Source organism: Salmo salar, chromosome ssa02, assembly GCF_905237065.1.
Source record: "Salmo salar chromosome ssa02, Ssal_v3.1, whole genome shotgun sequence".
Classification (NCBI taxonomy): Eukaryota; Metazoa; Chordata; class Actinopteri; order Salmoniformes; family Salmonidae; genus Salmo; species Salmo salar.
The window spans coordinates 9443047-9465252 of NC_059443.1; the positions used below are offsets into that span (position 1 = coordinate 9443047).

The 22206-nt window shown below is 44.4% G+C and overlaps 1 protein-coding gene across 4 annotated transcripts in view; it reads left to right on the top strand.

Annotated features, from left to right (window-relative positions):
- Positions 1-1825: 1825 nt before the first annotated feature.
- LOC106573535 (beta-chimaerin) overlaps positions 1826-22206 on the top strand; it is a 47387-nt gene continuing 27006 nt past the window's right edge. The window contains exons 1-6 of one of the 4 annotated variants that reach the window (XM_045697199.1): positions 1826-2409; positions 10870-10908; positions 14233-14288; positions 15325-15356; positions 15633-15746; positions 15834-16107. In XM_045697199.1, the coding sequence (XP_045553155.1) occupies positions 2361-2409; positions 10870-10908; positions 14233-14288; positions 15325-15356; positions 15633-15746; positions 15834-16107 (564 nt within the window). In that variant the 5' untranslated portion in view covers positions 1826-2360. Of the gene's footprint in view, positions 2410-10869; positions 10909-14232; positions 14289-15081; positions 15207-15324; positions 15357-15632; positions 15747-15833; positions 16108-22206 lie in introns of those variants that run through there. The other 3 variants (XM_045697202.1, XM_045697207.1, XM_045697204.1) reach the window with 3 other exon arrangements.

Genomic DNA, 22206 nt, shown 5'->3' on the forward strand with positions numbered 1-22206 from the left:
GATTCCATGATGAGACCTCTGAAGAGGAGACAGCTCAGGACAGTGTAGGAACGATGTTTCGGAGCACAGTGTTTTTACTGCTATGGACAACATCATAAGTGACTTGGACACTAGGTTCCACACCACTGCAACATTGTAGAATAATCTTCTGCTGTTCTGAAAGTTGGGCAGATTAGTGAGGATAAAGTCCCTTCTGTGTGTCAACCACTGATCATGAAGTATTCCAGAGATCTTACACCTGAACACTGTATATGCTGCCACTTTCTCCCCTAACTTGTCCCTCTTGTTCTCCTGAATGGAATTTGTAAGATGCAGCTGCAAAACATTTCTTGGAGAAGTGTGTATTGCTTTACTTATATTTTCCACACTGCCTGTGACTGTTTCTGGTGGCGAGAGAGCTTTCAGTAAGCTAAAACTGATCAACTATTTGAGGTCCACTATGTCCCAGGGCAGGCTGTGCAGTCTTGCCATGCTGTCCATTGAAAGTCAGTTAGTTAGAAAGCTGGACTTCAAAGACTTGATCAGGGACTTTGCTAGCAAGAAGGCTCGGCGCTGGGCTCTTGGTAAGGCTGAGCAAGGGCCAGTGATAACTGTTAAATGGCATGGCTATGGATATTGGATCACTACACACATGATGCCCACAGGCTGAGAACAAGACTGAGAACAGGCTGAGAACAAGATAAATCTGGATTGCCATAACATTTGTTGTGCACAATCAAGACCCCACGTGGAAGAAACCTATTGATTTGGTGACCTCTTGACCTTTCCTCTGGCGCCATCATCAGGCCTTTTCATTTCCTTTTTGTTTTCCATTTCCACTTTTCCAGCTGCTTCTTTTCTAGTTGGTATGTGTACTTAGTTCAACAATCTGCTGCTGATTTTATTGTTTCGTCTGTTATATCATTCTATAGATGATACAGTTAATTTATTTTAATTGAAGAGGTTCATGTATATTTAAGTTATATTTATTTTATGTTATTCATTCATGTTAAGAGAATTTTCCATTCAAGATTTTTGCCATTAAAATGACATTTAGACTGTAAAAGATGGCCTTTAGCACATTTCTTATAGAGGGTATCAGTCTTCCATCAAATAGTGAATTCCACTGTATGCTGAATGTTGCATGCATGTCTGCAGTGTTATATTTTCACAGCTCGCTGTCAGTAAATATCATACAGTAAATACTGGACTAAAAGAGAGTCGCAAGCCTGCAGAGGTAGAGTTATTTAAAGCTTTGAATGGGTTGATTGGCTTCTGGAGGTGTGTGGTTACAGAAATTGTGCAGGGTTGGTGTGTCCTGTGGTGGTGGGGCCCAATGTGATATATTTTCATAGGGCCCAAAATCCCTGGCTCCGCCCCTGATGTGAGGTGACAAAGGCTGCATTTAGACAGGCAGCCCAATTCTGATATTTTTTTCACTAATTGGTCTTTTGACCAATCACATCAGATCTTTTCACATCAATATATTTTTCAGAGCTGATCTGATTGGTCAAACAAAATATCAGAATTGGGCTTCCTGTGCTATAAAAATATAGCCTAGAGAGGACCTATTTTTAGGCTGTTGAAATCAATGTCCTATGGTTTAAACGGTGTAAATGGACTTGGTTTGGAGATGGACACATGCAATATAGCCGAATACAGTTGTCATCATGTTAATTCTCTGATTAAACATCCTCAAATCTGTATTTTATTCTGGCTATTTGTTATTATTATGGGAGTGGGGACACTGAACCAGCAGCAGCCTGCCCTGCACCCACCCACTCTGTCATCATCATCATCGTCATATTGAAATCAAAGGTCAGAGCTCAGAGGAATAGATCTGCTTCAGATTGACTGGAGTTCAGAGGTCTCTTCTAGTCTACTGAATACTTCCACTTTAAGAAGGCGGCTCCGTCGCAGTGTAGTGTGTTTATACGATCCCAGAAGTGGCACCACCACATGGAAAACGATACTGTGTTTTTAATTCAACATGGCGAAAGCATATGCCGCCCTTCCAGTGGATACATTTGACCAACTTTAATGGTGTGTATAGTTGTGCATTTAGACAAGATGATCGAAAGTTGATATTGTTCCTGTGATCCTGTCTGACTATTTTTACACCACTGCCAGTGAGTGGAGCTACAGTAAATGCGGCAATATACGGCGCGCAGGGAACCGCCAGGGAAACGAATTGAAAGCGCGCTGGAACGTTACACATACAAGAGCAGCAATTCAGAAAACGGACGTAAAATAAACCGTGTTAGTTCGTGCCAAAGCAGCGAGTTAGAGTAGCCTACGCTACGTGAGATGGACGGACTACCGAGCTGTGAGCGCACCTCGACCGACCGCGAGTGAACAGACCGAGCCTGAAGCGGATTGGGATGGCAGCATCCAGCAACTCAAGCCTGTCGGGTTCATCAGTGTCTTCTGGTAAGAGCCCTAAATTAAAATATTTAGTTTGATGAAACAAATAACAAACAATTTACTATATATTATTCGGCCTTAACATTTTATTTGTTAGGCTTTTCAATTATACTATTATCACGCTTGTTATTCTCTCTCTCTTCAATATTTATTGCATAATGCAATTAATATAGGGGCTTGTGAGTTAACCGTGTCAAAGCTGGCATGCTTGAATTTCGTTTGTGATACACATTATGTAACTTAAACAAAATATCGATCTGTGCGTAATTGACAGACATCACCCAATAAGTCACGACGACAGTCGTCTACGTTCGCATCGATAATAATTCATTTCATGCCTCCTCTCATCTCTTGCTCTCTTTCACATCTGTCGCCGCTGAACATAGAATGATAAACGTTCCACTTTCAAGAGCTTGATTGAGAGTGACATACCAGTCTACTCGTTCGCAAATAAAATGTATTTTAACGCATACCTTCTTGCGTCTGGTTTCAGTGAGGAATCATCTTGAATAGGAAGTGAACGCCTCAATGAACAGGCTGAGATTGTAGGGTTGGAATTGTCATTGATATACATCTGTTTTTCTTTGGATAACTACCATTAAATTCTCAATTGTCCCCATAATCCTTGTTGACTGGCCCTTGTGGCCACTGCTATATTCTGTTAGTAGGGGCACCAGGGATGGGGTCCCTCTAACAAAATCTACCATTTTCCATCATGCCCCCATGAAGACTGGGGCTTGATGTGACATTTCAAGAAGACTTGTTTATTGCCAGTAAAACATTTTGAAGTTGGTCACTCACTAGTTGGCAAGATGCCATATATGCTGTTCTGATTGTCTTTAGATGCCTATAGAAGATGCCTAGAAGATTCTCTGGGTTTCTTTAACAAACAACACTTTGCCCTGCACAGTTGACTGTTCCTATGTTCACTGATGGTTTGTGAGACCAGCAACATATGCTTCACTATGGTGGATTTTATTTTAGGGGAGACTTTTCCTCCGGGTAGACAGACACAACACACACACTCTCCCTCTCCTGGCTATTAAACTACTAGAATAACCTCTTCTCCACTGGCATATACCACACACACACACACACACCCTCCCTGTGGTTACTGGCGTGGCCTCCACATACATTAACCAACAGTGATAGGGTTGTTTGTACTTTATACCCTGACAAACATGGGCACCACACGTTTATCTACACTGTGTGTTCAGGAGGAGGCTAGAGCCAGCGACTGCTGTTTCACACTCAGTTATACTGTGTGTTCAGGAGGAGGCTAGAGCCAGAGACTGCTGTTTCACACTCAGTTATACTGTGTGTTCGGGAGGAGGCTAGAGCCAGCGACTGCTGTTTCACACTCGGTTATACTGTGTGTTCAGGAGGAGGCTAGAGCCAGCGACTGCTGTTTCACACTCGGTTATACTGTGTGTTCAGGAGGAGGCTAGAGCCAGAGGCTGCTATTTCACACTCAGTTATACTGTGTGTTCAGGAGGAGGCTAGAGCCAGAGACTGCTGTTTCACACTCAGTTATACTGTGTGTTCAGGAGGAGGCTAGAGCCAGCGACTGCTGTTTCACACTCAGTTATACTGTGTGTTCAGGAGGAGGCTAGAGCCAGAGACTGCTGTTTCACACTCAGTTATACTGTGTGTTCAGGAGGAGGCTAGAGCCAGAGACTGCTGTTTCACACTCAGTTATACTGTGTGTTCAGGAGGAGGCTAGAGCCAGCGACTGCTGTTTCACACTCGGTTATACTGTGTGTTCAGGAGGAGGCTAGAGCCAGAGACTGCTGTTTCACACTCGGTTATACTGTGTGTTCAGGAGGAGGCTAGAGCCAGAGACTGCTGTTTCACACTCAGTTATACTGTGTGTTCAGGAGGAGGCTAGAGCCAGAGACTGCTGTTTCACACTCGGTTATACTGTGTGTTCGGGAGGAGGCTAGAGCCAGCGACTGCTGTTTCACACTCAGTTATACTGTGTGTTCAGGAGGAGGCTAGAGCCAGAGACTGCTGTTTCACACTCAGTTATACTGTGTGTTCAGGAGGAGGCTAGAGCCAGAGACTGCTGTTTCACACTCAGTTATACTGTGTGTTCAGGAGGAGGCTAGAGCCAGAGACTGCTGTTTCACACTCAGTTATACTGTGTGTTCAGGAGGAGGCTAGAGCCAGCGACTGCTGTTTCACACTCAGTTTGTTTGAGCAGCTGTGGCACTTTTCCAGGTCATATTCTGAACATTTGTGACATCAGTCTCTTCCTATCCTCTACATGATTGACTCAGGTTAAGATAAGTGTGGCCAGAAGTTACAGAATGTACAGTGGGGGGGGAGTAGCACTGGCCTTTGATCCTATTGCTGCTGGGTCGTCGTTGTCAGAGTGAACATATGATATGATGGCCTGTATTTATTTAATGTCTTCTAATCCCCTACCCAACCATACCACACCACCATACCACTGTCAACTTACTCAGAAGGCTCTGCTGCCCATGGGAGCCAGACACAATGTTTGTATCCCAAATGGTACCCTATTCTCTATGAAGTGCACTACATAAGGAATAGGGAGCCATTTGGGACGCAGGCGATTGGTTCCAGGCTGATACAGGCTGTCTGTGCCGACCTCATACTTCACAGGACATTATCTCATGAGTCCGTTGCCAAAAGCTCTGGATTTACCACTTGACCACTGCATCTTTTTTAAGGGGAAAGTATTTTCTGACTGTGGTGTAGAGGCTTGTCATTATTGTTGGGCTCTCGATATAATTACCAGACGTTACGAGGTGCTGTGCTGCCAGGGACAGAGGGCCTGTCACACATGGCTATCATTATCTTCCTGGAGAGCTTTCTGGCTGACAGAGACATTTTGAATAATCTTTTCTATGAGGCGTATGACTCCATCTGCATCCCAAATGACACCATGTACCCTATATAGTGCACTACTTTTGATCAGTGCCCATAAGGATCTGGTCAAAAGTAGTGTACTATATAGGGAATAGGGTGCCATTTGTGATGCGACCTCAGAAATGAATCTGTGAACACAACACGTTCTGCTTCGCATTAGCCCCTCGGTTTCCTGCTGCTGCCATAAACAAATGTTGCTGTGATGCTGCTGTCTTCAGCTGTTTCTAGGTGACAGTCTCCAGTCTGCAGGCCTTCATTGACTAGACCGTCCTCTCTCGGTGGAGACACAGCGGTTGTATGAGGAAACTACAGTACATGAGCGAGGTCGGTCCAGCCAATCAACTACCAGGATGGACAGAAAGACATCCCACTGTAGGATAATACCAACAAGGTTTATCCATCCCACTGTAGGATAATACCAACCATGTTTATCCATCCCACTGTAGGATAATACCAACCATGTTTATCCATCCCACTGTAGGATAATACCAACCATGTTTATCCATCCCACTGTAGGATAATACCAACCATGTTTATCCATCCCACTGTAGGATAATACCAACCATGTTTATCCATCCCACTGTAGGATAATACCAACCATGTTTATCCATCCCACTGTAGGATAATACCAACCATGTTTATCCATCCCACTGTAGGATAATACCAACCATGTTTATCCATCCCACTGTAGGATAATACCAACCATGTTTATCCATCCCACTGTAGGATAATACCAACAAGGTTTATCCATCCCACTGTAGGATAATACCAACCATGTTTATCCATCCCACTGTAGGATAATACCAACCATGTTTATCCATCCCACTGTAGGATAATACCAACCATGTTTATCCATCCCACTGTAGGATAATACCAACCATGTTTATCCATCCCACTGTAGGATAATACCAACCATGTTTATCCATCCCACTGTAGGATAATACCAACAAGGTTTATCCATCCCACTGTAGGATAATACCAACCAGGTTTATCCATCCCACTGTAGGATAATACCAACCATGTTTATCCATCCCACTGTAGGATAATACCAACCATGTTTATCCATCCCACTGTAGGATAATACCAACAATAGAAATCTGGGTAATACAGTTTTGGAAGAAGATTAGACCATTGATGAAAAGCCATTTCCCAGGCACTGACTTGCACTGTATATTATACTCCAATGGAAAAAAACAAGAGATTAGTGATATTTCACAATCATTTGTCCTTCCCCTGGATAAAAAAAACATTTGTAGCTGTGCTTGTGCTGTGCACTGATCTGAGAGACTACTCCTCCGCATTCCTGGCACAGGAGAGCTGAGTAGTGTGTACCAGCACACTGTTAGTCACACAGCTCTCAGCAAACACTCTGCCCTGCTCTGGCTGGGGGATACAGGATGAAAGTGTATCTTGTCTTCTGTCCTAGCCCTGCAACCACACCGTTGGATAGTAGTAGAGGCAGGATTTGTGTCTCATAGGATGCATCCCAAATGGCACCCTGTTCCCTATGTAGTGCCCTGGCCCACCAGTGCACTATATAGGAAACAGTGTGCCAATTGTGACGCAGACACAGTCTTGTAAAGGAAGAGAGCCGTCTGTTCTTCAACATCATTATCCTGCAGGTGTTTCTGTCCCACTCTGTTCTGCATCACATAGGCATTTACATGTGGAGTGGAAGCTGTTACTAGTCATGACTAGTCAGGCTTCAGGACAGTACTGGTGTCAACAGATAAGGATTCTGTTTTTTTAACATTGTCGTAACTTCAGGAGGTTCTCACCCTCGAAGTGACTTAAAAAACACAAACTAAACAGTTGTCTGTTTTTATGAAAACAGAAAAAATGTCATGTCTCCATACAGAGATGGTGAGTTGTTTAATGCAACATGTCTGCTGTCTTTCCCTCCATTCATTATTCATTAGAAACCCTGGTTCCCTCAGTGGCTTCCATCATGCAGCCAGGGAATCACATTACCAAACAATGAAGCCTGGCCTGGTGCTAACCTAACCAGCACACTGGGTCTGCAGTCCGAAGGGTTTTCTAACCCACCAAATTGTTATTTATTATGGATCCCCTTTAGTTCCTGCCAAGGCAGCAGCTACTCTTCCTGGTTTATTATGGATCCCCTTTAGTTCCTGCCAAGGCAGCAGCTACTCTTCCTGGGGTTTATTATGGATCCCCTTTAGTTCCTGCCAAGGCAGCAGCTACTCTTCCTGGGGTTTATTATGGATCCCCTTTAGTCCCTGCCAAGGCGGCAGCTACTCTTCCTGGGGTTTATTATGGATCCCCTTTAGTTCCTGCCAAGGCAGCAGCTACTCTTCCTGGGGTTTATTATGGATCCCCTTTAGTTCCTGCCAAGGCAGTAGCTATTCTTCCTGGGGTCCAGCAAAATTAAGGCAGTTATACAATTTTAAAAACATTACAATACATTCATAACAGATTTCACAACACACTAAGACCCTCAGCGTGCACACACACATTTTTTTCACACTTGTGTACACACTGTACGTGTGATTGTGCATACCTGTGTGCACACACATCTGTGCATACCTGTGCATGCAAACACACACACCTACTTGCTGTCTGGCTATGCTTGTTTTAGAACAGTTGGATGCACAGATGGTCTCCCTACAGGGGCAGTGCTACATCCCTGTGTGTGTGTTGCCATATGTTGGATGGGTTTAGCTGTCCATATGGATAGTGATGATGTTGAGAGGAGCGTGGGGTCTCTTTCTGTGAACAGGCGTGTTCCAGGGTGATTCCACACCAGCGGGAGAGGATACTAATGTAAAAGCATATTAAACATCCTTCCTCCCAATGAAATTTCCATGTGAGAATTCCCAGAACAATCTGAGATACCAAAAATATTTTCCGCTCACGTGGAATCTACATTTTGTTAAATCTTGCTTGAGCACAAGTCCTCCCAGGGGAGGACGTCTTTGCTAAGCTTGATCTTTATTCATCTCTTATTCTCTTTGCTTCCAAAACAAACACCCGGAGAACACGCTGTAATTATTTGATCAAATTCTTCCAGTGACTGGTGAGTAACGGAGGGCAACACAATGAATATCCTATCTGTCTGTCTCCTGAGGGGGTAACCCTTACCCTCCAGCTACTGTGAGTGTGAGTTCTCTCACTATTCTTCCTCCACAACACAGGCTGCAGGAGTTAAACTTTCCCTATTTGAAATTCGGTCTCAAACCAGTATATCTTCTTCAGCTTTCCCAAACCCTTTCTTAGGCCTACGCATACAGCACACTCCACCAATCATGTCATATCATTTAAGCGTGTTATAACAAGTCCTTATCTTGTGCTTTGCCAAATGTGGCATAGCCCTTATGCCATCCATTTAATATGACCTTAAACTCCTTTAGAGCAGTATGTGTCAGCTCTTGGCCTGCCCTGAAGGACCTCCAGCCCAGACAATACCCTTCCAGAATAACCAGTTATTAAAAAGAGAGCATTCTCCAAATGATCCGCAGTAGAATCATTTAATTTTGATTTGCGTCTCTGCTCTGGCGAATAATGACCAAGCTTCTGAGTTTCTGTAGACAAGTGACACATCCAGTATATCACTGTAGACATACAGTATGGTTCATTTCCTAATGGCTCCCTATTCCCCCTCTTATCTTTTTATTTAACTAGGCAAGTCAGTTAAGAACAAATTCTTATTTTCAAAGACAGCCTATTTTCAAAGACGGCCTAGGAACGGTGGGTTAACTGGATGTGGTCATGGGAACAGGGTGCCACTTGGGTCCCACACTGAATATGCACCTCAAAGCTCTCTCATAGTAACTGTATGGAAATTGCCAATGATGACAACAAAAGTCAGTGTGGTTGACATGGTGATCCAGTGGACCTGTCACTCATCCAGACTAAACTTACTGTGACGGTCATTGTCTGATTGGTTCCAGACAATAACAGTAGGCAGGTTTGGTCTGCCAGTGAGTCGTTGACTATAAATATAGTGCACTACTGAGAGTGAGAGCACAATGACACACACCTGGCTCTTCTTGACTCTCTCAGGTGGGCCTGTGGTAGCCATAGGGTAGTTAGCATGTAGCCCGTCCCCTGGGGGGGACAGTGGGTTGCCATATTGACCCCTAGATGGATGTCCCTGGGTCTTTTTAAATTAACTCTGTGTATTTGACCTTTTTTAATGTGATTCATTGTTCACACGCAGTTACTCCAGCTGTGGGTGAGATCCTTCCACCGGGAACAGTAGAGAGATGTGATGCATTAAGGACACATTCTATCATTCCACCTGCTGCAGTATTACTAGCTACATTTACACAATGATACTTGACTAAGTGTCTAAGGTAGCAGAGGACTTAAGCCTACAGTAGGTTTCTACGTTTCTGGGTTAGTTGGCATGCACAGCCTTGCCAGCCTGAGATCCATAGTATAGCCATACTAATTCATTAGATATGCTTGTATACTGTAACAGTACATGACTATGTCAAGGTACTTATGGTGCGTATAGTAGGTAGTATATTATGCAGGAGGAAGTTGTACCATCTTATGAGTTACCAAGGGAACACGGTGGGCATGATGACAGAGTACAAGGAGTAAGAAATTGTGGTTACATTTTCCTTCACTAAACACAAACCTCAACCGTCCATGCAATTAAAGTAGCACATTTCCCCTTAGGTTACAGCAGATCCCATGGGTATTGGGCTGGAAATTGCATTTCCACATTTTTCTAATTTGCCTTGCCCTTCTTGGGTAATGAATACTGTGTATCATCATCATGGCATAATGCTAGCCTTTAAAGGTGTTTATAAAGATGGATCTGTGAAGAAGGGACATATCCCTGGGCTGCACTAGGTGCTATAGATCTGTTGTGTGGCAACCTTGGCAGCATCCCAAATCGTATCCTATTCCCTACATAGTGCTTTAGTGCACTACTTTTGACCAATGTAGGGAATAGGGTGCCATTGGGAGCCTGTTAAGTAAAATAATAAGGTGGACATGTACTGATGTTCCTTGAAGCAGGGAGACTGAATAAAACTATTCACTTACTGAGCAATGAGTATCTCGAGGCTTCAGTGTGAATAAACCCTGTGTATAATTATGCTAGTCTAGCAGAATAACTAGACAGATGTAAACAACCCTGAAATAACCATGGTGATGAGTTCATAATCCATTCAGAGTGAATGTAACTGGGATGCAGAGAGACAGACAATTCACCCAAGAAAGAATAAAACGGTTCTATATGCCTGTTGTCTAACCCCTTTAACTCCCTTCTGTCTAGTTCTGAACACTCTCTGTCTCTCTGTCCAATTTAAGGGCTTTATTGGCATTGGAAACATGTTTGCCAAAGCAAGTGAAATAGATCATATAAAAAAGTAACAGTAAACGTGACACTTACAGAATTTCCAAAAGAAAGACATTTCAAATGTAGTGTGTGTGTGTGTGTGTGTGTGTGTGTGTGTGTGTATGTATATATATTTCTTGTGGCAACAGGTCACAAATCTTGCTGCTGTGATGGCAGACTGTGGTATTTCACCCAATGGATATGGGAGTCTGTCTCTCTCTCTGACCACTAACCCGCCTCCTGTGTTGTCGTTTCAGATCCTGAGGATTACCAACCGCCCATATGGAAGTCTTACTGTAAGTGTCTAAAGTACTGTTTATCCACTGTAAAGTCATTGGTTGTCCATGAGGAATGTGGAACGCTAGAAGCCTAGTCATCATGGCCGCCAGGCTGCTACATGTCACTACAAAGGACTCTTATGTGATCATATAAGGATATTAAAGCAGAAATACTTTCATCTGTTACAGTTAGTGTGTACAGTAAGGCTTCTTGGGACGCGCCATGCCTCAGAACAGCTTCCTGTTTCTTCTCTCTCTTCTCCAGTCTTCTAACACTAGCTGAGAGATATTTTTAGAGCTCACCAGTGGAGGCTGCTGAGGGGAGGACGGCTCTTAATAATGTCTGGAATGGAATGGTGTCATACACAACCATGTTCATGTTACCATTCCATTCACTCCATTCCAGGCATTATTATGAGCCGTTCTCCCCTCAGCAGCCTCCACTGGAGCTCACTATGTCTTCATGTTCGTGGAAGACAACCTGTGTGTGTGTCCGTGGAAGACGTCCAGGTCTTGCTGGTTGACGTGAATTGTCCCGACTAAAACAAACTCAGTCAGGAGTCTGCCTCCTCCCGCATGGAAAGTCTGTTGTGGGGAAGATCCAGTACAGAAACTTAACCTGTTACACTACTCCCAATGCTGTTACATTACAATGAGGAAACGGCACTACTCCCAATGCTGTGTTACATTACAACGAGGAAACGGCACTACTCCCAATGCTGTGTTACATTACAGTGAGGAAACGGCACTACTCCCAATGCTGTGTTACATTACAACGAGGAAACGGCACTACTCCCAATGCTGTGTTACATTACAATGAGGAAACGGCACTACTCCCAATGCTGTGTTACATTACAATAAGGAAACGGCACTACTCCCAATGCTGTGTTACATTACAATGAGGAAACGGCACTACTCCCAATGCTGTGTTACATTACAATGAGGAAACGGCACTACTCCCAATGCTGTGTTACATTACAACGAGGAAACGGCACTACTCCCAATGCTGTGTTACATTACAACGAGGAAACGGCACTACTCCCAATGCTGTGTTACATTACAATGAGGAAACGGCACTACTCCCAATGCTGTGTTACATTACAACGAGGAAACGGCACTACTCCCAATGCTGTGTTACATTACAACGAGGAAACGGCACTACTCCCAATGCTGTGTTACATTACAACGAGGAAACGGCACTACTCCCAATGCTGTGTTACATTACAATGAGGAAACGGCAGTACTCCCAATGCTGTGTTACATTACAATGAGGAAACGGCACTACTCCCAATGCTGTGTTACATTACAATGAGGAAACGGCACTACTCCCAATGCTGTGTTACATTACAACGAGGAAACGGCACTACTCCCAATGCTGTGTTACATTACAATGAGGAAACGGCACTACTCCCAATGCTGTGTTACATTACAATGAGGAAACGGCACTACTCCCAATGCTGTGTTACATTACAATGAGGAAACGGCACTACTCCCAATGCTGTGTTACATTACAACGAGGAAACGGCACTACTCCCAATGCTGTGTTACATTACAATGAGGAAACGGCACTACTCCCAATGCTGTGTTACATTACAATGAGGAAAGAGTTCTCGGCAAAGACTCTTCTAATCCTGTTTCGTTCAACAATCTTAGGATGCGTTCTCAAATGGCACCCTGTTCCCTATTTAATGCATCACTTTTGCACTAAATATGTAAACGTGTATAATTTTGTGTTCTTCACCAATAAATCTGTTATAAAGTAGTGCAGTATGTAGGGAATAGGGTGCCATTTGGTACACACACTTAGTGCATCCCATGAGTATAGTATAATCTTTGTCTACAGTAATGCCCTTAGAATAGGTACATTACAGACAATAGGCCCAGTGTCCCCAGCTCAGCTATGATATATTATCCTGTGGCTTAACCATAGATGTGATTTAATCTCACTCGCTACATGTTTTTTTTTCTCCATTCCATTTTCAACAGTTTCACTGATTTACACCGAGCACTCAGTCTTTAAGTACACTTCATCCTTGATGGCAGCTTGGCTCAGTGCTGCTGCTGCATGTGTTACTGTGCTACTCTGGTTGCGTCCTGAATTAAACCCTATTTACTGTAGTACTTGGCTCTGGTCAAAAGTAGTGCACTATGTAGGGGGACTTTTGGGATGCATACTGTTTCTCCCCATTGTGTCCCAGTACTAAGATTTAATAGTCACTGTTCGTATCCTGCACTAAGGCCCTAGACTACAGTTGTGTCCCAAATGGCACCCTATTCTCTATATAGTACACTATGGGCCCTGATCTAAAGTACTGCACTGCATAGGGAATGGGGTGCCATTTGGGATGTATCCCTCTGTGAAATATCCATTGACATTCACACAGAGGGTTTGGTGATGTATGGGACCTGTCATATAAACCACTGAGAGACATTAGGCCGTGGATATCTTCCATTTAGCTAACAGCTCCTGGTGTTCTACTGTTCCTAGTTGACTTTGCTCTGAGTTAGGCTAAAAGTGAGCCTGCCATCTTTGAATCATACTGTCAGTGGCCATACAGAGACTGTGTATGCTGCATGTCCAATATTAGAGCAACTATAAACTTCTAACTTCCTAACGGACAGTTAACTCCTCATAATCTAGTGCCCCTCCCAAGTCCTGCTGGGACCACTGCACACAAACATGTTCCATGGTTAGAAATAGTGTTGTGCATGTAGCATGTGACAGAGGGAGCTGCAAGAGGAGTGCATTGGGGCGTTATTAATAATTGTTTAACTCAAATAAATGTTTAGACATCTGCTTGAACATATATCGCAAGGCCAATAACTTGTCAGGTGGATGGATTTTCTTGGCAAAGCAGGAATGCCCACTCACAGGGATGTAAACAAATTTGTGCACAAAATTTGAGAAAAATAAGCTGGACCGGCCTGGTAACTGTGGAGTGAAAATGTGACTTAAAGGAGATGAATACATTGGGGATGACTGTAGTGGTACTGTATGTCCAGCTGATGACCCCATACAGTGCATGAATGAATACGTTACTGAACTTTATTGTCCCATAGGGAAATAATGCATGAATTAGTGTCTGTGTGTGAAGCGGTCTACAGTCTACTTAAACGGAGCTGAAGGAGGTCCGTTTGTGTTGCTGTCTACGTAGTCTTTGTCCGTCTGAATTTTTGGAATGCGACGCGAAATGGACCACCGTCGGTTCATTTCCCGTAGACTGTGCTGCGCCCGTAAGGCTGTGTAACTCTCTAGCGTACATATCGTGGCCTCAGCAGTGCAGCCATTCTAATACTGAATACTATGCTTTTTACTTGACAGTCCATGTTTGTCTCTAACAGTGTACCGGCTCCAGCAGGAAGCTCCTCGGCCCAAGAGGATGACCTGCCCTCAGGAGGTCAGCACTGTACCTCTTTAAACATTAGAAACTACACCCCCATTGTCTACCCTTCTCTCAAAGTGTCTCAGAATCAGGGAGGCAACCATATAGACTACAGTATTTTGTGATATGATGATCTGTTGTGATAATGTAATGAACATAGTGATAAACTAATCATTTAGCACATTGTTGTTTTCTTATCTCTAATCTGGCACCAAATGGTTAAGAGGTCAGGCAATTGGCAGGATGATTGTACACAGTGGCAGAATACAGAGTACACAGTGGCAGAATACCTAACCTGGATCTCAAGAGAAGACAGGCTATGTGCACACTGCCCACAAAATGAGGTGGAAACTGAGCTGCACTTCCTAACCTCCTGCCCAATGTATGACCATATTAGAGACACACATTTCCTTCAGATTACACAAACCCACAAAGAATTCGAAAACCAATCCAATTTTGATAAACTCCCATATCTATTGAGTGAAATACCACAGTAGCAAGATTTGTGACCTGTTGCCACAAGAAAAGGGCAACCAGTGAAGAACAAACACCATTGTAAATACAACCTATATTTATTTCCATTTTGTACATTAACTATTTGCACATCATTACAACACTTTGTGTAGATATACATATTATGCCATTTGAAATCTTTATTTTTTTACTTTCGTGAGTGTAATGTTTACTGTACATTTTTTGTTTATTTCACTTGCTTTGGCAATGTAAACATATGTTTCCCTTGCCAATAAAGCTCCTTAAATTGAAATGAAATGGAATTGGCAGAGAGACAGACGGGCAGAGAGACAGACGGGCAGAGAGACAGACGGGCAGAGAGACAGACGGGCAGAGAGACAGACGGGCAGAGAGACAGACGGGCAGAGAGACAGACGGGCAGAAATATCTGTTCCCCAACGTAGACATCCTTTATGAAAGGTTTATCCTTCAATCTAAACAGCTTGTTAGATCTCTTGGCCAAGCCATTGAAGTGACCTTTCAACTGACTATGTCTCTGTCAGCCAATGTATCTTGTCTCTCTCCTCTGGATTTACAGATGGAGACCAGACCCAAATATTACGGCAGAGAGTGAGTAGTGGGACTTACTTTGATTTTTCATCCATGTTCTAATATAGCTGCTGGGGAGACTGGCTCTAGCTGTGTGATTTATCATTAACGTCAAGCTTTACATGTGCTAAGGGTGTTGAAGGTAGGTGTGTGTGTGTGTGTGTGTTCGCAAGATGGGGATGGGGATAATTGAGTGTTAAATCCAGAGGGACAGAGACATCAAGGTCCATAGACAAGGCCACAGCATTGACGGGAGACTTGTGGCGGCATTGACGGGACACTTGTGGCTCTCTCAAGGTTCCATGGCATGCTATCGAGAGAGTGTGCAGATGAGCTACTGGGAGGAGCAGAGGGGGCTTACCTCGTCAGAGAGAGCCAGAGACAGCCAGGGACACACACCTTGGCCTTAAGGTACTGTACACAGTACACACACACATTTACTTAGTAAATATACACACCTTGTCAAAAACCCTCTAAACTCTACCTCCCTCTCCCCAGGTTTGGGGACCAGACCCTGAACTACAGACTGTTCTATGACGGGAAGCACTTTGTGGGGGAGAAGCGCTTTGAGACGGTCCATGACTTGGTGACGGATGGCCTCATCACCCTGTACATCGAGACCAAGGCAGCAGAGTACATCGCCAAGATGACCACCAACCCCATCTATGAACACCTGGGCTACACATCCCTGCTGAAGGACAAGATGGGGCACCGGCTGAGCCGGGGACGCACTGAACCCCGTAAGGTCACCTTCCAGAGAGAGGACAGTAAGGTGAGTTACTACAGTACATCGCTTTGACATTCTTTATGTAACTAAAAGTGCTATGAAAAGTTACTATGGTGGGGACGGTGAGTGGTGGATCGTGGGGACGGGGATGGTGAGTATGGGGATTGGTGTGGTGAGTATGGGGATTGGTGTGGATTGGTGTGGATTGGTGGGGATTGGTGGGATGGGGATTGGTGGGGGTGGCTGGGGGGTGGCTGGTGAGTGGTGGGGATGGTGAGTGGTCTGGGGACGGGGAATGGTGGGGGACGGGGAATGGTGGATCGTGGGGACGGGGAATGGTGGGGGACGGGGAATGGTGGATCGTGGGGACGGGGAATGGTGGGGGATGGGGAATGGTGGATCGTGGGGACGGGGAATGGTGGGGACGGGGAATGGTGGATCGTGGGGACGGGGATGGTGAGTATGGGGATTGGTGTGGTGGGGGTGGATGGTGAGTGGGGGGGTGGATGGTGGTGGTGGGGACGGGGATGGTGAGTGGTAGTGGTGGGGGTGGTGAGTGGTGGGGACGGGGATGGTGGTGACATTGGGGGGGGGGGTGGTTCTCTCCCATAGCACCAGGTTAACTATGTATTAACGTGCTACGTCTACTACTGTTGTGTTTCCTGACTATAGTTGTGACCTGAACAGGAACAACTCTGGGCCTTAGCTATGGACTGTAACAGACCAGTTTTTCTTGGTCTCGCCACACGGTCTGGAAAAACTCCTGTCCCTAAAACATGTTCATTACCTTCTACTCTATCAGCATCTGCAATAAGGATGTTTCATTATGTAACCGTTTGTCAAGAGAGATTTTTATTTATTGTCTCTGCAGGGGGGTGTTTCCTTCCTGACATCACTTCTCATTAAAGGTCATGATGACCAACAGGACTGGGATGTTATTCTGTGTAATAGACAGACACTGTTCTAGGGCGATAGATGAATCACACATTTCACACCATTTGTTCTCATCAACTAACTGCTGAAGGATATTGACTGTCTGTGACTCATTATATTAGCCAATGTGAAATGCTTTCATTCTACTGTCGGTCTAGGGTGTTGGCAATTCCCACATCTCACCACTAGGTGGCAACCGGACCAAGCCATAGCATATCAACAGCACATTTCACACTTAGTTGTGATTGAAGAAAAAAAAACATTTCCAGTCTTTGACTGTTCAACATGGTGAAATCACAAAGCCTTTCCTTCATCCATGTTTGGTTGGATGAAGTTGTCTTGACATTCTGCTCTGTTATGTTCCTCTCATACCAGCCACACACCCCTGGTGCTTCTTGGAATATTGAACAAATCATTTAGTTCTGATAAACAGCATTAAGGTTGTGTCCCTCCCAAATGTCACTATATTTCCTATGTAGTGCACTACCTTTGCCCTGGTAAAAGTAATGCCCTATATGGCGAATAGGGTGCCATTTGGGAAGCACATTGGTCTCATCAGTCGACTGACAGCAACAAGGCAGTCCTGCCGGAGTCCGTGGCGTTGCAAGATGTCCGTTTCCTCTCCGCTCCTTTCCAACACCCACCAGCGCTGTGCTATTCATGTCACTGCCTGTCCACTGGAGTTAGAGTGAAGGGGACAGAGAGCCTTAAGCCCTTACTGCAGGAGGCAGCTCTATCCCTGCAGGAGGCAGCTCTATCCCTGCAGGAGGCAGCTCTATCCCTGCAGAGCAGCTCTATCCCTGCAGAGCGGCTCTATCCCTGCAGAGCTCTATCCCTGCAGGAGGCAGCTCTATCCCTGCAGGAGCTTCCCTGCAGCTCTATCCCTGCAGTGAGTCCCGCAGCTCTATCCCTGCAGGAGGCAGCTCTATCCCTGCAGGAGGCAGCTCTATCCCCTGCAGGAGGCAGCTCTATCCCTGCAGGAGGCAGCTCTATCCCTGCAGGCTCTTGACTTGGTCAGTAGTTCATGGACTCTGACGGATTCCAACACGTTCAGAGATGAATCCTTAACATAAAACTAAACCCCTCCAGGAGTGTTCTCCATAGCATGGTCTGTATTTGTTAGAAAACATACAGGACCTGATATACAGAAAGTACATGTTCTAGGCTATTTGGTCTGGTCAAGTAAAGACTGTCTGACCTTGTATAGTAATATCTAGAGCATGCTTTGAGACATGTGAGTGGATAGCTAGAGCATGCTTTGAGACATGTGAGTGGATAGCTAGTGCATGCTTTGAGACATGTGAGTGGATAGCTAGAGCATGCTTTGAGACATGTGAGTGGATAGCTAGAGCATGCTTCGAGACATGTGAGTGGATAGCTAGAGCATGCTTCGAGACATGTGAGTGGATAGCTAGAGCATGCTTTGAGACGTGAGTGGATAGCTAGAGCATGCTTTGAGTTTTGACATCAGACTGCCAGCCTGTCAGTCAGTAATGTCAGTGTCTGTAAAAATGTGTTGTTTTGAGTGTCACACTTCTATCTGTCAAGCTTGGGTTATGTCCCAACTGGCACCCTATTCCCTATTTAGTACACTACTTTTGCCCAGATCTTTATAGTATCCTTATAGGCCCTGATCAAAAGTAGTGCACTAAATAGGGAATAGGGTGCTATCTGGGATGCAGTCTTGGAAAACATGACGAGTTGGGCCAATGACAGGTCTCCTGATTTTAGGCTTTCAGTGTTGGACAAACACCTGCCAGTCGGTCACGTCCACCAAAAAAGCGGGAGGTCAAAGTGCAGTCCTCCGGTTTCCTCTCTCTGTGTCCCAAATGACACCCTATTCCCTTTATAGTGCTCTACTTTTGACCAGGGCCTATAGGGCTCTGGTCAAAAGTAATGCACTACGTAGGGAATAGGTTGCCATTAGGGATGTAGCATATTTCCCTATGGAGTGGAGTCAGGCTTGTTCTAATGGCCTGTATCTTTACTGACTTTAGTTAACAGTGTACTATAATACTCTGTCCAGTATCAAGCCTGTATCTTTAGTTAACAGTGTACTATAATACTCTGGCCAGTATCAAGCCTGTATCTTTAGTTAACAGTGTACTATAATACTCTGGCCAGTATCAAGCCTGTATCTTTAGTTAACAGTGTACTATAATACTCTGGCCAGTATCAAGCCTGTATCTTTAGTTAACAGTGTACTATAATACTCTGGCCAGTATCAAGCCTGTATCTTTAGTTAACAGTGTACTATAATACTCTGGCCAGTATCAAGCCTGTATCTTTAGTTAACAGTGTACTATAATACTCTGGCCAGTATCAAGCCTGTATCTTTAGTTAACAGTGTACTATAATACTCTGGCCAGTATCAAGCCTGTATCTTTAGTTAACAGTGTACTATAATACTCTGGCCAGTATCAAGCCTGTATCTTTAGTTAACAGTGTACTATAATACTCTGGCCAGTATCAAGCCTGTATCTTTAGTTAACAGTGTACTATAATACTCTGGCCAGTATCAAGCCTGTATCTTTAGTTAACAGTGTACTATAATACTCTGGCCAGTATCAAGCCTGTATCTTTAGTTAACAGTGTACTATAATACTCTGGCCAGTATCAAGCCTGTGTTTTCAGACACACTAGCTACAGTAAACATACTCCCTCACATGCTGTCTTTACTCTCTTGTAAATCCTCATTCTTGTGTGTGTGTGTGTGTGTACATTCCTCCCGGGGGGGGGGGGGGCTCACGCAACCTGTCTGGTGACCTGCTGTGTGTCAGCCTCGTCGGTTCACACGGCTCAACTCAATGTGTCTGTACTTGTGCTGGGAGTTGCTACAGTGACCAAACTCCTGCCAGTTTTCTCCCATATAACAACAGCTTCCCAAATGGCACCCTATACCCTCTGGTACCTCAGGGCTTTGGTCAAAAGAAGTGCACTATGCACAGAATAGGGAGCGTTTGAGAACCATCACTGGTTTAATGTAACTGGTGCTGGTGGGGAGATGGAAGAAGGTGATCAATGCATTTCTAGTCCATGTTCTGGTCCTAGTTCTATAATGTGAGGTTAGCCTGCTTGGATATTATTCTGAGGTTATAGTAGTTTGTTTGTTATTTCGAAGTTTAATGACCTTGTCCTTGAGCTACCCGTTAGTCTGTTGGAAACAACATGATCTATAAAGATGGCATTGGGAAATAATTGAGCTACCACTATAAAGATTTTATACAGTAGCTACATACTTTGTAAAAGGCAGAAGGCTTTCAATGTTGATCTGTCATACTTCCAGACACAGGCAGGCCTGTTTTTAATTGGCGCTGTACATTTTCCTTTCGCTACACTTTCTGAATAGTAAAACAGATTTTATCACTGACTACATCCCCATTCACGTCTATGTTTCTGTTTGGATGAAATTGTATGAGATGTTGTGTGTGTGTGGTGTGTTTTTGTTTGGATGGTTGTTCTTACATTATCTGACCTTACAGAAAGAAAGACACTAGTGTTATGTTCTATTTTCCCATGATCCTCTGTTCTCCCCACTGTCTGCTCAGCTGCACCCACACAGTGAATAACAGAGCCTGGCTGCTGAAAAGAAACCAGGGCCTTTTTTTAAATGTACTTTATTCCAAACTCTTCTCTGAGACAAGAAGCCATCTGCCTCTAGGGAGAAAGACCATAACCGTCACACACCCGGTCTCTCTCAATACGTCCTGTATACCCCCTCCCTCCTCTTCTTCCCCCCCTCCCTCCTCTTCTTCCCCCCCTCCCTCCTCTTCTTCCTCCCCCTCCCTCCTCTTCTTCCCCCCCTCCCTCCTCTTCTTCCCCCCTCCCTCCTCTTCTTCTTCCCCCCTCCCTCCTCTTCTTCTTCTACCCCTTCCTTTTTCTGTCATAGATTTTTTTCATCCGCCTCTCTCTTCCTCCAGATCCCTTACTCTTCTTTCTGCTCCATCTAGTTTAGATCCTCCTCCTGGTCTTTGATAGGATGTCTACCTCGGTGACAAACAGCTTCTCCTGTCCTGACTGTTACCCGTTCAGCCATTTTAATTCAAATCAAATGTATTAGATACATGCTATGTAAACAACAGGTGTAGACAAACAGTGAAATACTTCCGGACTCTTCCCAAAAATGCAGAGAAATAAAAGATAAATAATAGAAAAGTAATAATAAATACACAATGTGTAACGATAACTTAGCTATATACACACAAGGTTAGACTAAACTCTCCTCCCAGACTCACATTAAGCATCTCCAATCCAAAATGAAATCTAGAATCAGCTTTCTATTTCGCAACAAAGCATCCAACACTCATGCTGCCAAAGTACCAGTGCCATCCGTTTTGTCACCAAAGCCCCATATACTACCCACCACTGCGACCTGTACGCTCTCGTTGGCAGGCCCTCTCTTCATACTCGTCGCCAAACCCACTGGCTCCAGGTTGTCTACAAGTCTCTACTAGGTAAAGCACCGCCTTATCTCAGCTCACTGGTCACCATAGCAGCACCCACCCGTAGCATGCGCTCCAGCAGATATATCTCACTGGTCACCCCCAAAGCCAATTCTTCCTTTGGCCACCTTTCCTTCCAGTTCTCTGCTGCCAATGACTGGAACAAATTGCAAAAAACACTGAGGCTGGAGACACATCTCCCTCACTAGCTTTAAGCACCAGCTGTCAGAGCAGCTCACAGATCACTGCACCTGTACATAGCCCATCTGTAAACAGCCCATCTATCTACCTCATCCCCATACTGTATTTATTTATCTGGCTCCTTTGCACCACAGTATCTCTACTTGCACATTCATCTTCTGCACATCAACCATTCCAGTGTTTAATTGCTATATTGTAATTACTTCGCCACCATGGCCTATTTATTGCCTTAACTCCCTTATCCTACCTCATTTGCACATGCTGTTTATAGATTTTTCTACTGTATTATTGACTGTATGTTTGTTTATTCCATGTGTAACTCTGTGTTGTATGTGTCGAACTGCTTTGCTTTATCTTGGCCAGGTCACAGTTGCAAATGAGAACTTGTTCTCAACTAGCCTACCTGGTTAAATAAAGGTGAAATAATAAAAATACATTAAAAAAAAAATGCTTGTACCCCTGCACATCGACTCAGTACTGGTACCAGACACCTAGGTATTTGTAGTTGTCCACATATTCTAAGTCAGAACCGTCCAGAGTAGTGATGCTGGACGGGCTATGTACATAT